The sequence below is a fragment of the Prionailurus viverrinus genome, chromosome E2 (assembly GCF_022837055.1).
Source record: "Prionailurus viverrinus isolate Anna chromosome E2, UM_Priviv_1.0, whole genome shotgun sequence".
Taxonomy (NCBI): Eukaryota; Metazoa; Chordata; class Mammalia; order Carnivora; family Felidae; genus Prionailurus; species Prionailurus viverrinus.
Window position 1 is genome coordinate 52,868,321 of NC_062575.1, and position 16,085 is coordinate 52,884,405.

Consider the following 16,085-nt stretch of genomic DNA (forward strand, 5'->3'; position numbering starts at 1 on the left):
GGGGGAAACCCTTTGGGATGTGAGGAGCGGAGACAGTGACGTCAGGGTGCCCTTCACTATCTGGGGTTACCCCCTTTCTCCCCCGACATTCTGCCTTCGCTGGGGCTGTTATCACAGGACCTGCAGGCATGGAGGTCCCAAGAGCCAGACCTCGCTGGGTGACCTTGGCCAGTCCGCTGCCACCCTGAGCCCCGCCCTCCCCACGGAGGGGTGGGGTGGGGAGGGGGTGACCGATGGGGGTCTGAGGCCACTCCCCAGGCCAGAGCTTTTAGTGAGTAGGCGGCACCTGTCCTCTGAGCTCTGTGTTCTCCCGGCTCAGTCCTGCCCAGGGGTTTCCCTCAGGCCCTGTGGGCACAGGGACAGCATTCTGGCATTCAGCCCCAGGAGCCGCCTCAGCGAGGCTTCAGCCAGGCCGGGCGGGGACCCTCCAGAACGTTCGGTGTGGAACGTGTGCTCTCCCGATGGCCGTGGTATAGCCGCGCGCTCTGTGTGAACTCTGGGGCACAACCCATCTCTCTCCTTGTCTGTGAAGAAAGTACCATACGGTATCACAACATGCTAACCTGGAAAGGTCAGGGTTAGAACGGGACGCATCTAAGGTAGAATTTGCAACTTGTCTCTTAAGCCTTTAACTGCTTGTAAATCCCTGGTCCCTTAACCCTCTTCCTGCTCCATTGTTGTTCTTCGATTTTTAATTTTGAAAATCCAGATGTCACACAGGTAGAATAGGATGAGCCCTCAGTACCTTCATCCAGCCTCTGTAGCCGCCGTCTGGCCACCTGTGTCTACATCACCTCGCTTTTTTCTTTTCTTTTTAAAAAATTTTTAAAAATGTTTATTGACAGAGAGAGACAGAGCCTGAGCAGGGGAGGGGCAGAGAGAGAGGGAGACACAGAATCTGAAACAGGCTCCAGGCTCTGAGCTGTCAGCGCAGAGCCCGATGCGGGGCTCGAACCCACGGACCGTGAGATCAGGACCTGAGCTGAAGTCGGACACTTAACCGACTGAGCCACCCAGGTGCCCCTCACTTTTTTCTTTTTGCTGGAGCATTGTACAGCAAATCCCAGACATCATATCATTTAGAAATGATTAAAATAATGACTGATTTTTTTGCAGTATTACGATGCCACTGTCACTCCTAATGAAATTAACGGTATTTCTTTAAAAAACAAAAACAAAAAAACCCTAGTATTTCTTAACATCGAATAACGCATAGTGAAAGTCGTATTCATTATGACAAAGTGTTTGCCAATAAGTCACAGACACTTTATACACAGAGCATATATATTTTTTTAAAGAGTTTATTTTTGGGTCTCCTGGGTGGCTCAGTCAGTTAAGCGTCCAACCCTTGGTTTTGGCTCAGGTCATGAGCTCACGGTTCGTGGGTTCAAGTCCCGCACTGGGCTCTGCGCTGACGGCACGGAGCCTGCTTGGGATTCTCTCTCCCCTCTTGTCTCTGCCCCTCCCCGCTCGGGCTCTCTTTCTAAATAAATAAATTCTCTAAATAAATAAATAAACTTTTTTTTTTTTTAAAGTTTGTTTATTTTTGAGAGACAGAGCAGGAGAGGGGAGAGAAACAGGGAGACAGAGAATCCCAAGCGGGCTCCACACTGTCACCACAGGGCCCGACGCGGGGCTTGATCCCACGAACCGTGCGATCATGACTGAGCCAAGGTCCAGAGTCGGACACTTAACTGGCTGAGCCCCCAGGCGCCCTGCATGAATGTGTGTTTTATACGGGTGTGTAAATGCCCCGGTGGGACCGGCAGCCCCTGGGGAACGGGCCAGTGCAGGGGTGGGGGGCTGTGGGTGGGACATCCGGTGGCAGGGGCGCCCTGAGCTGTCGTCCTGACCGTTCCAGACGACAAGGACAAGCTGAGCAGCAGGCACCAGCTCCTCGCCTTCGTCTCCCTGCTGGAGACCAACAAGGCCTACCTGGTGAACTGCGTCCGCATCCCCGCGCTCCAGGTGCGTCCCGGCCCCACGCGCCCCAGCTCCCGGGTTCGATGACCGTGTCCCCAGGGCAGGAGGCTGGGATGGGCCTGCAGAGCCGCCTTCCCCCAGCCGGCTCTGCATTCCTGTGCTGGATAAATACTTGCCGAGCGCCTGCTGTGTGTCGGGAGCCGTCGAAGGCACTGGCCTGACAGCGGTGAACAAGACGAGTCCAGTCCTTGCTCTCCCAGAGCACACACCCGGCAGGGCAGGGTGGCAGTAAGGACTGTAAAGCATTGCATGCTTTACATGTTAGCGGGTGAGAAGTGCTTGGGGAAAATGAGAAGAATGGGGTAAGGGGATTGGGGAGGGGCGGGGTGAGGGTGGGGGACAGGCTGTTGTACGAAAAAAGGTGAGCAGGGTGGGCCTCGCTGAGAAGGTGCTATTGCACCAAGACCTGGAAGAAGGGAGGGAAGGAGCCACGGGATGCTTCGGGAGAAGAGTGTCTTACAGGGAACAGCGAGCGCAAAGGCCCTGAGGCCCACACATACCCGCCAGGCCCAGGGAACAGCTGGACCAGCGTTGGTGAAGGGGAGAATGGCTGGAGATGGGATCAGAGAGAGGAGGTCAGAGAAGTAGGGGAGACTGGAGCCCCCACCCCGGGGGAAGGTTCAGACAGAGCTGGATCAGAGTCTGCCAGGCAGAAGCGGGGAGCCCAGCAGGGAAGTGACTGCAGTCATCCAGGCGGGAGGGGGTGGCCGCGGAGGACATGCTTAGGTTGCAGATAGGTTCGTGTGTGTGTGTGTGTCTGCAGCCAGGAAGTGAGAGTCCTGCCAGCCTTAGCGGCCACGCCTCGTGAGTTCTGCGTGCCACCCTGTGGTTCTAGGCCAGCCGTGATTCTCACTTTATGGGGGAGATGAGGCTCAGGGGGCAAGGGGGGGCATGTCGCATGCCTGAGCCACACAGTGAGCAGGCGGCCAGCCAGAGCTCCAGGGCCGCGCGACGATGCCTCCTGTGCCCCCCAGATGGGCGTCCCCGTTCCCAGGACCCCTCGCTTCGATCCCAGGGAATGTAGAGGGAAGAGAGAAACCCTTCAGGCTCCCCGAGCCTCAGGGGATTTTGTGGGCACTGCGATTTCCACCCACCCCGTGAGAGCTGACTCTGACCTGCCCAGTTGTGTATTCGCTCAGACGTTTCTTGAGCGAGTACCTCGCACCAGGCGCCGATTACTGTTCTAGGTGCTGGGGGTTCAGTCGTGATCAGAATCCGCAAAACTGCCTGTGTCCATGGGGCGCCTGTATGAGTGGGGGAGGCAGACAACAAACAGAAACACAAATAAATAGAAACCATAACACCAGATTCTCCTATCCGCGCCAGAAAGAAAGAACAAAGCGGTAAGGGGACAGAGTGGTGGCAGTTAGCGGACTTCTGGGAGGAAGCAAACATTTACTGGCTGCGATGCTGCTTGGCCATTGTCTCTCCTCTGTACGATTGGTTTCTTTCTTTCTTCGTTTTTTTCTTTCTTTCTTTTCTTCCTTCCTTTCTCTTTCTTTTTTCTTTCTCTTTCTTTTCTTCCTTCCTTCCTCTTTCTTTCTTTTTTCTTTCTTTCTTTCTTTCCTTCCTTCCTTCCTTCCTCTTTCTTCTTTCTTTCTTTCTTTCTTTTCTTTTTCTTTTTCTTTCTTTCTTTTCTTCCTTCCTCTTTCTTTCTTCTTTCCTTCCTTCCTTCCTTTCTTAATGCTAATTTATTTTTGAGAGAGCAAGCATGAGTGGGGGAGGGGCAGAGAGATTGGGGTCGGAGGATCCAAAACAGGCTCTGTGCTGACAGCAGAGAGCCCCACACGGGGCTCGAACTCACAGACTGCGAGATCCTGACCTGAGCCAAGGTCGAGCGCTTAACCGACTGAGCCAGCAGGCGCCCCTGTTTGTATGTTTTGAGGATAAAGCTCGTGTAGGATGACACGTGCACACGGCAGGTACGCTGATGAGTGTGGACAGAGGCATCCGCGCGTGTAAGCTCAGCCCAGCGGAGACGTGCTTTCCCTCAGCCGTCTGCCTCCGACGCGGGATGGCAGTCCTGACTCCTTGGAACGAATGGCAGTTTCCGCTTTGGTCTTGGTGTGGCGGTTTTTCCAAGCAGACCGTCTGCTCCGTGGGGGCGGGGACTCTTGTCTCACTCACAGCCGAACCCGGAAGGGGGCCTGGCACAGAGTAGGCGAGCGGTATGTGTTTGCCGCGAGGGTGGACGCCCACTGTCTGTCTGCCGGTCCTCTCGCTTCCAGTCTCTCTTGCTGTTCAGCCGGTCCCTGGACACCAACGGTGACTGCTCGCGCCTGGTGGCTGACGGTTGGCTGGAGCTCCAGCTTGCGGACAGTGAGAGTGCCGTCCGGCTTCTGGCGGCTTCCGTGCGGCTCCGTGCCCGCTGGGAAAGTGCCCTGGACCGGCAGCTGGCGCGTCAGGCCCAGCAGCGGCGGCCGGAGGTGGACCAAGAAGAGGAGGAGGAGGAGGATCCGGTCGCCCGCAAGGAGGTGGCCGACCTGAGCAGGGAGCTGCTGAAGTTCACGGCCTCCAAGGTACCTGCCCCTCCCACCCCCGGGTGGCCACGCCCCACCTTGGCCAGAGGGGTGCCCGCCGCAGGGATCCGGAGTCCAGAAGGCCTGGCTTCTAGCTCGCTAAGGGGTCGCACATTTGCGGGTTTCCAAACCAGACAAGTTGAGGACGAGCCCAAGGTCACACAGCTGGTAAGGGGTGGGGCCCGGATTTGACCCCAGGAGCCTGGCTCCGCTGTTCACCCCTGCAGGTCCCTCCCTCCCAATTCATCAACACAGGCTTACGCTCTGTGTGTTGCCCCTCGTTAGTGGTTAAGGGTGTGCAGGACGTGCAGGTTAAGGGTGTGCAGGGAAGCTGTCTGTAGCTGTCCGTCCACACAGGAGCGTGGGAAGAATCGGGCGGAGCGGATTTGGGTTCAGTTCCCCACCCCTTAAGCCGGGAGTTGCGAATCGCTCCTGAGTCTACCCTGTGTGGATGGGGTGGAGACGACGGTGTGAACCAGGGTGACTTAATGGAGGCGCCGCAGGCCCAGTGAGCCAGGGTGAGGGGAACAGACCGACGTGCCGGCAAGGACGGGCAAGGTGGCCGGATGGAAGGTCTGGCTGTGGTCCTGCAAGTGACAGGGAGCACAGGAGGGGCCTGGGGCATCGGGGCATGTTTTAGACAAGCCCCTGGTCCAGAGTGTCTGAGACCCTGTTGTGATTGGGCTAAGCAGTTGGCCCCGTAACTGAACCGTCCAGGGTCAGATTTCAGGTACGGCTGGATCCAGGTGCCCTGACAACGTCTCCCTGGGTCTGTCACCCCTCTTTCCTGTCTTTCCTTCCCCAGGTCCCCTACAGCCTCCGGCGGCTCACGGGGCTGGAAGTCCAGAACCTCTATGTGGGACCCCAGACCATCACAGCCATGCCCAGTCTTCCTGGCCTCTTTGGTAGCTCTGCCTTGTCCCCTCACCCCACCAAAGGGGGCTACGCAGTCACTGACTTCCTCACCTACAACTGCCTCACGGTAAGCCTGGACCCCACCTTGGCCCCTCACCGCCCCACCCCCCAGCCCCCGAAGATGGGATTGAAGGGAGTCCCTGCCTCCCCACCAGCCACGCCCCCACTTGGTGCAAGGATGTGCTTTCAGGACGAGGCCTGCCAACCCCGGGGTGGGGGCGAGGGTTCTGGGACGGGTCCCAGGCTGGTGGCAGCCAGCTGGGCAAGGGGCCGAGTCCCGACGCAGCCTTCCTGCCTCAGAGCGACACGGACCTGTACAGCGACTGTCTCCGCACCTTCTGGACCTGCCCCCACTGCGGCCTGCACGTGCCCCTGACGCCCTTGGAGCGCATTGCGCACGAGAACACTTGCCCCGAGGCCCCACAGGACGGTCCCCCAGGTAAGGATGGGAGGGCGGGCCGGGACACCCATCCACCCACCCCACGGCCGTTTCCCGTGAGCCCAGGCGTTCGTTCACTGGACATCTGGGGACCGGTGACTGTAGTCCTGGTCGGTGCCACATACAGGCTTTGTCCCAGAGACCCCGAGCCCAGGACGGGGAGGGTCTGGAACGCTCTTCCTCATTTCTTTGTGTCCGTCTCTTTTCAGTCCCTGTGGTGCTGACCCTGGTCTGCCTCTTTCTGTTCCTCTGTCCCTCGCCACTGTGTCCCTTGTCCTTTTCTCTGTCCAGCTGTCTCTGTCTCGGCCACACCCACCCTGTTGTCACCCCAGGGGATGCCACAGCGGGCGGACCCCGACACCGTGTCTGCCGCATGCACCACACACGGGGCTGGTCGGGGAGACGGCGGAGCGGCCCCATGGTCACCACCCCAGGGCTCTGTCTGTCTGTCTCAGTCACTCACCCCGTGGGACACAGAGTTCAGGCTAGCCTGTGTGTGTATTAATTGAGGAAGGCTTCCCGCAGGAGGCAGAGCCAGATTCCCCAGAGGCTGGGATGGCGGTGGCAGGGGGACGCCTGAGCCCTGCGGGTGCCTGGGATTTGGGTGGGGAGCGCTCGGCAGAGCACCCCCCCCACAGCCTCCCTCCCCCTCTCTCTCAGGGGCTGAGGAGGCCGCCCCCGAGCCCCTCCAGAAGGCGTCCGTCCTGCAGAAGCCCTACCACTGCGCGGTCTGCCAGAAGGACTTCCTGTTCACACCCACGGAGGTTCTGCGGCACCGGCGGCAGCACGTGTGAGCCTGGGACCCTGGGGCTCCCACCCGAACCCGTGGCCTCAGCTCCAAACCACAGGGTCTGGCCCAGCCCGGCCAGGAGGGGTGCACATACGTGAATAAAGTCTCCTGTGCTGACTCTGACCTTGGAGCCTGCTCCCGCCCGTCTGGAAAGTGGCAGCTGCCCCCGGTCGTCCCCTGGGTCGCTCTGGCTCTCCTCCCTCCCGCTGCCTCGGGCCCTCTGAGGCATCCTGGGGCAGGTGCGGGCGGGTAAGACCCAGCAGGGCCTCCGGATCCCAGGTAGAGGACCTTGGCCTCCCCACGGCTGCTGCTCTCCCCTGGCCCCACGGCCCGGCTTTTTCTCAGACCAGGGAGGCCTGCGTGTCCGTCCGCACGTCCGTCACTTTGAGAGCTGGGCCGGGGGTGGGGGTGTCGGTGTTGACGTGGGCTCGCGCGTCCCGCACCGTCACCGGGGCCATTCCTGCTGCGGGGTCCATGGCCGTTCTCCCTTGTCCCCTGGGGCCCCCAGCCCCACCCCTCCACACACATGAGAACGATTGTGAAATGCGGTGAACCACTTGATGCTGGTAAATCCTGCGGCTCCGTTGAAAGGGAGAAACGTCTTGAAGGGCGCAGACTGCCGGGGTGCCTGGGGGCTCAGCCGGTTGAGCATCCGACTTTGGCTCAGGTCATGGTCTTGCGGTCCTTGAGTTCGGGCCCTGCATCAGGCTCTGTGCTGACAGCTCAGAGCCTGGAGCCTGCTTCAGATTCTGTGTCTCCTTCTCTGTCCCCAGCACCTCTCTCTCTCTCTCAAAAATAAATAGACAGTAAAAATTTTTAAAAAGAAAAGCAAACTAGGGTATCCTGTACAAACACAGCCACCAAATCCTCGGTAAAAGTTTAGCGACTCCTACTCAGTGGTTTATAGAAAGCACAGTAAAGCACATCCTGGCCAAGTGGGGTTTGTTCTAGGAATGCAGCGTCGATTTAACACTTGAAAGACAATCAGTGTGATTCACCACGGTAAAAAACAAGTGCACGGGACAAATTTCAGCACCCTGTGCCCTCGGCCCGCCCCGGAGTGTAAGAGCAATGCACGAGCAATGCACGCTTGTGGGGGGCAGGGGTCAGAGCCTAAATAGAAGCCGCTGCAGGTGTTTTAAGCAGGAAGAGATTTAACACAGTGGTGGGGAGGATCGGGTATTTATAACACCGTGGGAGGCTGGAGCCGCGGATCTGGGCCACGTGCTCCGGAGTGACACCCAGGACGACAGCACAGAACCCTCCGAGGCCGCTGCCAGGACTGCTGGGTTCGAGGATGCCCAGTCCTGGCCGTGACCGCGGGGGTCTCCTCTGCCGCCCACGGGTCTGGAGGGAGTCCACCCGCGGGAGCCTGCTCTCTCCAGAAGGCGGCTGCGGGGGCGGCCGGGAGACCAGTCGCTGCCTCCAGCCTCTGCTGCCAGGGGTGCAGAGGTCGGTCGGGCCCACCCGGTGTCCCCTGCCGTGAGGAGCCTGGGAGGACCCGGAGAAGGTACAGAAAAGCAATGTAGGGAAGGAGGGAAGAATCCACCGTGATTCACCTTCAGGGGCACAATCTCCACGCGCCTTTCTCTGTGCATGTGTCTCCAGACGTTTTCAAGCTGGTCGAGGTGCTACTGTGCCCTTGGCCCATTTGACAGTTCTGAGACGGATCATCAGTATTTCCCCAGCTCATTAAAAATTTGTCCAAAAGCTGCCTTTTAAAGATGGCGGTGAAACCTCCCAAGTGTAGGCACGCTGCTTGTAAAAACCCGTTTCCTACTGTTCTGTATTTGGATGATTTCTGCGTCTCTTCTTAATCAAGTAGAGCCAACAGCACACAGCTTCCTATATATGGAGGATTCTTTGTCCGCATCTGAATTCCTTTTTCGCTTTTGCTTTTAAGTAGGCTTCACATCCAGGGCGGAGCCCAGGGCAGGGCCTGAGCTCCCAACCCTAGGATCAAAACCGGAGCCAAGATCCAGAGTGGACGCTTAACCAATCGAGGAAACCGCTCTGGGGCCTCACGAATTCCTATTTTTAAAAAGGCTTTCTCCACGAGAGAAGATTCGGGGAGGCTGGAAAAAGGGAGTAGCAAGGAGAGAGCACCCCCCGGAATCCCCGCGCCCGCGGGACCGGGCGCCGGGGCGGGGACGGCGGCAGATCCCGTTTGCGTCTTTGCACAAAGCGTCTGACGTGAACACGTCCCGGTCGTTACTCGTGCGCCCGACCCCTCGGGTAGCGGCCGCGGAGGCTTCCTCCCGGAGCGGCCGGGCCTGCCCACGTCCATTACCGCATTTCCGTCCATTCTGCACAGCACTCGGGCCGACCCGCCTCGGCATCGGGCCTCCCCCCCAGACTTCCGGCCTTTGCTTAGGGCACGTTCCCAGGAGTGCGATCGGGGGTCAGAAGGGAAAGAGCATCCGCGAGGGGTCCCTGGCCCAGACTGCAAGGTTCCACTCCTTTTTAACCATCTACACTTCTGTCCATTTCTGTCATCTTTCCAGAGAAAGTGCATGCATTGTGCCAGAGTAGCAAACGCTCAATGGTCCCTACTATGTGCCAGGCACTGTTCTAGGAGATGGTTTTGTGTTGATACAGAGCCGGGTGACTTGTTTTGCCTGGCTGTCTACTGGCCGGTTACATGGATGTGCCAAACATTTATCTAACCAGGCCTATATGGAGAGACATTTAAGCTGTTCTCAATCTTTTGCTCCTATAAAAAGCTGTCACGAATATTCTTGTATGTGTGTCATTTCCAGATACATGTGCATCTGTAGGATACATTCCTAGAGGTAGAATCACTGGTCCAAGAGAAGGTACAGTTTTTAAATGATTTATTTTTATTTTTATTTTAGAGTATAAGCGGGAGGGAGGGGCAGAGGGAGAGACAGAGAGAGAGAATCTTAAGCAGACTCCGTACTTAGCACAGAGCCCAACGCGGGACTCGATCCCACGACCCTGGGATCATGACCTGAGCTGAAATCAAGAGTCAGGTGTTCAGTTGACTGAGACACCCAGGTTCCCCCAGAAAGTACGTTTTTAATTTTTTTTTTAACATTTATTTATTTTTGAGACAGAGAGAGACTGAGCATGAATGGGGGAGGGTCAGAGAGAGGGAGACACAGAATCTGAAACAGGCTCCAGGCTCTGAGCCATCAGCCCAGAGCCCGACGCGGGGCTCGAACTCACGGACCGTGAGATCGTGACCTGAGCTGAAGTTGGCGGCTCAACTGACTGAGCCACCCAGGCGCCCCAGAAAGTACGTTTTTATAGGTCATTTGATAGATTCTCCTACCTGTCCTTCCATACATGCTGTACTGGCTTATATTATTTTTATTCCCCATGATTGCCAATGAGCCCAAGCATCTGAGCCATTTGTATTTTCTCTTCTGTGCTGGTTCAAATCCTAAACTCTTTGTCATTTTGTTATTGGTTTGTTGTAGCTCTTTATATATGCTGGATCTTAAGCATTATTGACGTTACAAACATTTCTCTCAGTCTGCTGCTTGTCTTTTGGCTTTATCTATGGTGACTTTACTCACCTTTTTTTCAGTTTTTGGTGGTCAAAGCTCTCTTCTGTTATGGCCCCTGAGAATACCTTCCCTGACGCAAGGTGTTAAAAATAGGAAGATAAATGGTTTATGGGAGAAACTAACGTCAGAGTTTTTCCCACCCACTGGACAGCCAAATGTCCCCAGAACATTACAGCTTGTCAGGATTGTTCCTGCTTTTCCTCCTTGTTTCATATTAAAACATAAAATTAATGTCCTATTGGCAAGAAACAGAGTTCTGTGTGTGTGTGTGTGTGTGTGTGTGTGTGTGTGTAGTGGGGGGGGGGTGCGTTGCTAAAAATGGAAGCCACCATGTCTGCCAAAAAGACTTAAGCATCCCCTGGGCTCTGACCCAATAAAACCGTTCTACGGGGTGAGTCTGAGGGAACCTGCTGGAAGAAGGGAAAAGACTCTTAATGCCCAGATATGGCCACCACAGGGCATTTGTCTGAATTGAAGAGCCAGGGGTCACAGCCCCTTAAGGGTGAATTTGATGGCCTTGAACAGAGGTTCTTATCACCCGTTAATCTGGGGCGTTAGGTCTGTTCCAAAATGCACACAAAAACTCCAGGTGGGGGGCTGTGGCTTGGACATTCTCAAAACCGCAGGAAATAAAGCTCACGGAGACACCGCTTTGCACCCACCAGATTGGCCCAGATCAAAAAGATCGACGATGCTCACTGCTGGCTAGGATGTGCGCGAACGGGAACTTGCAGCCGCCTGGAGGGGAATTCATACAACCTCGATCTCGCAGCATCTTTCAAAATGCAAGGTGGGTGTGCACTCACTCAATGACCTTTTAAAACTTTCCCTTGAAGCATAACATACAGAAAAGCGCTCAAGTCGTAAGTGAACAGCTTGGTGAAATTCCCCAGGAAGCGAAACATGTCTGTGTCACCATCCAGAGAACCAGACCGTGACCAGCCCCCCTCCCGGCAGCTGGCTTGTGCTCCCCGCCCCAGCGCAGGCCCCCGGGCTGACCAGCGCTCTGACCTCTAACATCATCACCTAGTGTTGCCCGTTCTAGAACCTCATAACAATGGACCCTCCTGTGTGTGGCTTCTTTGGCTGACATTATGTTGTGTGTGGGGCTGTGGTGTATTCATTCTGTTGCATGAATTCATCACGCTTTGTTTAATTCATTCTTTTGCTGATGGCCAGTTGGCCGGGGTCCAGTTACAGCTAATGCTGCTACGACCACACGGTCCGTGTGGCTTTTGGTGAACACACGTGTGCAGTTCTGTGCAGTACGCGCCCAGGAGTGGAGTCACTGGGTCCCGGGACGCACGTGGGTTCCGTTTTAGTAGGTTCTTTGCACTTGTCTTCCAAAGCTGTCTTGCCAACGTGTGCGCCTCCCGGCCATGTATGAGAGCTTTCATCAGCCAGGCTAATGGTAATTATTGCGATATTTACTGCGATTGTGATTACAGTTCCATGATGGCGGATGATGTTGAGCATCTTTTCGCGGGCTTAGTAGCCGTTTGTTGGTCTACTTTTTGTAATTTATATTCAGTATTTTGACTCTTTTTAAAAAACGTATATTTATGTATTTTGAGAGAGCGAGAGAGAGCTCAAGCAGGGGAGGGACATAGAGAGAGGGAGACAGAGAATCCCAAGCAGGCTCTCCACTGCCAGCGCAGAGCCCAGTGCGGGGCTCGAACCCATGAACCGTGAGATCATGACCTGAGCCGAAACCGAGAGTCTGATGCTTAACTGACTGAGCCACCCAGGAGCCCCCGGTATTTTGAGTCTTAAAAAGGAATCATCTTCTTGACTTGAAAGAGTTATTTATATTATGTATATAGTTTATAGGGGTGCCTGGCTGCCTCAGTTGGTAGAGCGTGTGGCTTTTGATCTGGGGGTTGTGAGTCCGAGCCCCACATGGGGTGGTTTACTTAATAAAAAAAATTTTTTTAATATATGGTTGATGTATATAGTCCTTTATATATGTCACATATATATTTGTCACAATATTTCCCCCAAGTCAAGTCTTTTCATTTTCTCCCACCCTATGACTTCATCTTAACTGGGTCATATCTGCCAAGACCCTGTTTCCAAATAAGGTCGCATTCACAGGTCCTGGAATTAAGACTTCACTGTATCTTTTCCGGGGGACTCGACCCAACTCTTATCACCCCCCCACCCCCCATAATCCACCCTGTTCGTGGCAGCCCAGGCAAAGCACAAACCCGATTCTGTCCTTCCTGTGCTCAAAATCCTTCCAAGACAGGGGTGCCTGGGTGGCTCAGTCAGTTAAGCGCCAGGCTCTTGACTTCAGCTCAGGTCGTGATCTCACGGTTTGTGGGCTCGAGTCCCACATCGGCCTCCGTGCCGACAGTGTGGAGCCTGCTTGGGATTCTTTCTCCCTCCCTCTCCCCCTCTGCCCACGCATGTGCTCTGTTTTTCTCTCTCTCTCTCAAAATAAATAAACCTAAAAAATAGGTTAATAACCGCATTTCAATTAAAAAAAAAATCCTTCCAAGACGATGGAATAATATTCAGCCATAAAAAGGAACAAAGCACTGACTCACGCTACAACATGGATGAGCCCGAAAACACGATCTCCAGTGAAAGAAGCCAGACACAAAGGACCATATACTGTATGATTTCATTTCTCTGAAATGCCCGGAACCGACAAACCCATCGAGCCAGAAAGTGGCTTGGGAGTTAGGGCGGAGGGGTGCGGCTGCTAAGGGGTGGAAGGTTTCTTTTGGGGATTAATGCAAATGTTGCCCAGTTGATTACGGTGATGGCTGCACAACTCTGTGAATTTACGAAAGCCATCAAACCACACGCTTTAAATGGAAGCGTTTTATGGAACTGAATTTTATTGCAATAAAGCGGTTGCAAACAAACAGCTTTCCGTGGCTCCCCGGCGCCCTCTGGAGGGAGCCCGGGCTCACTGCCTGCCCCACATTCACGGGGACCCGAGCGGGATGACCCAGAGTCCTGCTGTCCTGGACACACAGCTCACAAGAGGCTACAAAGCCACACACACGGAGACACCGCCACGGACCCCTACGAAGCGGCCCCCGGTTGTTAAGACCCGCTTTGCCACACAATCCCGCCGAGACTCGGGTAGCGACGCCCAGCGTCTCGTAATCCCGATCGCGCGACGGCTACCGAGGCCCAGCGTGACAGGCACAGCCAGGGACCCAGCCGTTCCTCAGGGACACGCGCGCGCCGCGCGGTGACAGGCTCAGCCGCGGACACGCGCCGTGCCGACAGCCCTCCCGCAGCCGCACGCGCCCGAGCCCCGCCACCCGGCGGCACGCGGGGCCCCGTCCCACTCCGGACGCCCGCCCGGCCCCAACCCCCTGGCGGCGGCCGCTGCCTCCTCGCCCCAGGAAACGGGGGAGGTATTTTTAGTTACAATTAACCTCCCGCCCAGTTTCCCTCGTCCCCGGTGGCACATCCAATTGGTTTAATTAGAGAGGATTCAGCGAGAGGCATTTCCAGTCGCCCAGCAGGTGGAGGAGGGGGAGGGGGGCTGCCCCTCCCCCCACCCGCCTGCGTCCCCAGTTCCCCCATCGCCCCCCACCCCCATCGCCCCCGGAAGGCCTCCCCTTGCAGCCGACCTCAGGCCTTGGCCCGGCCCCGCCGCCTCCCCCCACTGCCCTCAAAGGAGGGCCGGGAAGTCCTTCCTGCTGTCTGTCCCTCACCCGTCCCACTTCAGTCCCGGGGAGTTTGGGGAGGATAAACACTAATCTTAATGGCCCAAATAATATCTAACAAAGAGAATAGTTCATATTAGCCCCTTTAAAAATCATAGAATCTTAGAATTATGTATGTGTGTGTGTGTGTGTGTGTGTGTATACACACACACACATATATTTTAAGTTTATTTATTTTGAGAGAGAGAGAGAGCGCAAGCAGGGAAGGAGCAGAGAGAGTGAGGGAGAGAGAGAAAACCCCAAGCGGGCCGTGCATCGTCAGCGCTTGACTGCATGTGGCTCAAACCCCTGAACCCTGAGACCGTGACCCGAGCGGAAATCAAGAGCGGGACGTTCGACCCACTGAGCCACCCAGGTGCCCCCTGAGATTTTTCAAAATGAGAGGCGGTGGGCTTCTAGGCCTCCGGTTGGAATGGAGATCCACAGTCCCCTGCCGTGTGACCTCACCTCTCTGGGCCTCACTTTCCTCATCTGGGAAATGGGGGAAGTGATTGCACTTCCTTCGCGGTGAGGGTCTGCCAGGTTGGCAGGCATGAAGCTTCTAGAACAGAGCCTGGCCCCCGGCTCGCAGCAGGTAACTCCCCACCCCCACCCTGCTCTACTGTTTCCAACCTCCTGTCATGTGCTCATTTGCTCAACCCTTTGGGGGGGTCCCCCACCCCAGGACACCAGCCCCTGAAGACGGCGGTCCCGCTGATGGGCCCGGAGGGCAGGGCCGCGCACCCAGGAGACCACGGTGGCCTGAGTCAATGAGGGTGGAGGCAGCTGAGTCTCCAAGGCACTGCTGGTTCTCCCCACCTGTTCCCCGGGCACTCGCTGTGAGGTGGCACCAGGTGAACGGGCGAGTGACGGGGAGAATTCCAGGGAGGAGACAGTAGGAGGAAACAAAATGGGGCAGTGATGGGACTGCAGTCAGGAGGGGGGTGCTTTGGTATGGCCTCTCCTGCATCTTTGCCCAGGTGACTCGGCCGGAGAAGGTGGAGAAGGGGATCCGGGGCAAAGGGAGGAGCCAGGACAGAGGCCCGGAAGGGGCACTGAGCTATTTTCCACAAACAAGGGTCTAAACCCAAGCAACTTCCAATTTGCAACTGAGCCCCATGGCGTCTTGGGAACGGATCGGCGGGATGGTCAGATCCTGGAGTTGACGGCAGCTGAGATTCCCATGAGGGATATTTGATCCCTTGAGCACCTGGTCGGGGCTCAAGGCCTCTGTGGGTCAAAGCCTAACACGGCCTGAGACAGAACAGGCTTGGGGGCCCTGGGCCTCGGTTTCCCTGCTTGCATCACGAGGGTCCAGAGGCTGCTGCATCGTAGAAGATGAGTATTGATGGGGCGCCTGGGTAGCTCAGTTGGTGAAGCGTCTGACTCTTGGTTTCCGCTCGGGTCATGATCTCCCGGTTGGTGAGTTCGAGCCCTGCATGGGGCTCTGCGCTGACAGCGGGGAGCCTGCCTGGGATTTTCTGTCTCCCTCTGTCTCTCTCTGCCCCTCCCCTGCTCACACACGTGAGCGCGCGCATGCACACACACACACGCACACTCTGTCTCTCTCAAAATAAATAAATAAGGGGGCGCCTGAGTGGCTTAGTCAGTTAAGTGTCCAACTTCTCCTCAGGTCATGATCTCACGGACCATGAGTTCGAGCCCCGCGTCGGGCTCTGTGCTGACAGCTCAGAGCCTGGAGCCTGTTACAGACTCTGTGTCTCCCTCTCTCTCTCTCTCTCTGCCCCTCCCCTGCTCTCACTCTGTCTCTCTGTCTCTCAAAATTCAATAAAAATATTTTTAAAAATTAAAAAAAAAAATTAACTTAAGAAAAAAAAGATGAGTATTGAGTGAGTGGTGGTTTGAGATGGCCTCTGAGGGCCTCATGTTTCCAAGCTCAGGTCTGCGTGTTCCAAGTGAGTATCATGGGGCTGGTAAGGGGCAGAGCAGGGATTTGAACCCAGGCACGTTGGGCTGGAGTCTGGTCTGTTGGCCACACATACATGTTTCCAAGGACCGCTCTGGGTAACTGCATTTATCTCCCATGGGACAGACAAAGAAAAGTCATCTGTGAGCCACAGTGTGGGAGAGGGATGCAAAAGCGGCCATAATTCTTCATTCCTCCCCATCGCTTGTGCTCTGAGTTCGCAGCCCCCCTTCCCCGCCCTGTAAGGGGTGGAATCTGCGTCTCCTCCCTTGAATCCGGGCCAGTCTTGAGACTTGTGGCCAAGATAA

At 56.0% G+C, this 16,085-nt stretch overlaps 1 protein-coding gene across 3 annotated transcripts in view; it reads left to right on the forward strand.

Moving 5' to 3' along the window:
• DHX34 (DExH-box helicase 34) overlaps window positions 1-16,085 on the forward strand; it is a 37,759-nt gene that overhangs the window by 18,313 nt on the left and 3,361 nt on the right. For 2 of the 3 annotated variants that reach the window (XM_047834187.1, XM_047834188.1), the window contains exons 13-18: window positions 1,862-1,968; window positions 4,212-4,502; window positions 5,308-5,484; window positions 5,718-5,856; window positions 6,517-6,646; window positions 10,845-10,969. In XM_047834187.1, coding sequence (XP_047690143.1) covers window positions 1,862-1,968; window positions 4,212-4,502; window positions 5,308-5,484; window positions 5,718-5,856; window positions 6,517-6,646; window positions 10,845-10,969 — 969 coding nt within the window. Of the gene's footprint in view, window positions 1-1,861; window positions 1,969-4,211; window positions 4,503-5,307; window positions 5,485-5,717; window positions 5,857-6,516; window positions 6,770-10,844; window positions 10,970-16,085 lie in introns of those variants that run through there. The other variant, XM_047834185.1, reaches the window with a different exon arrangement.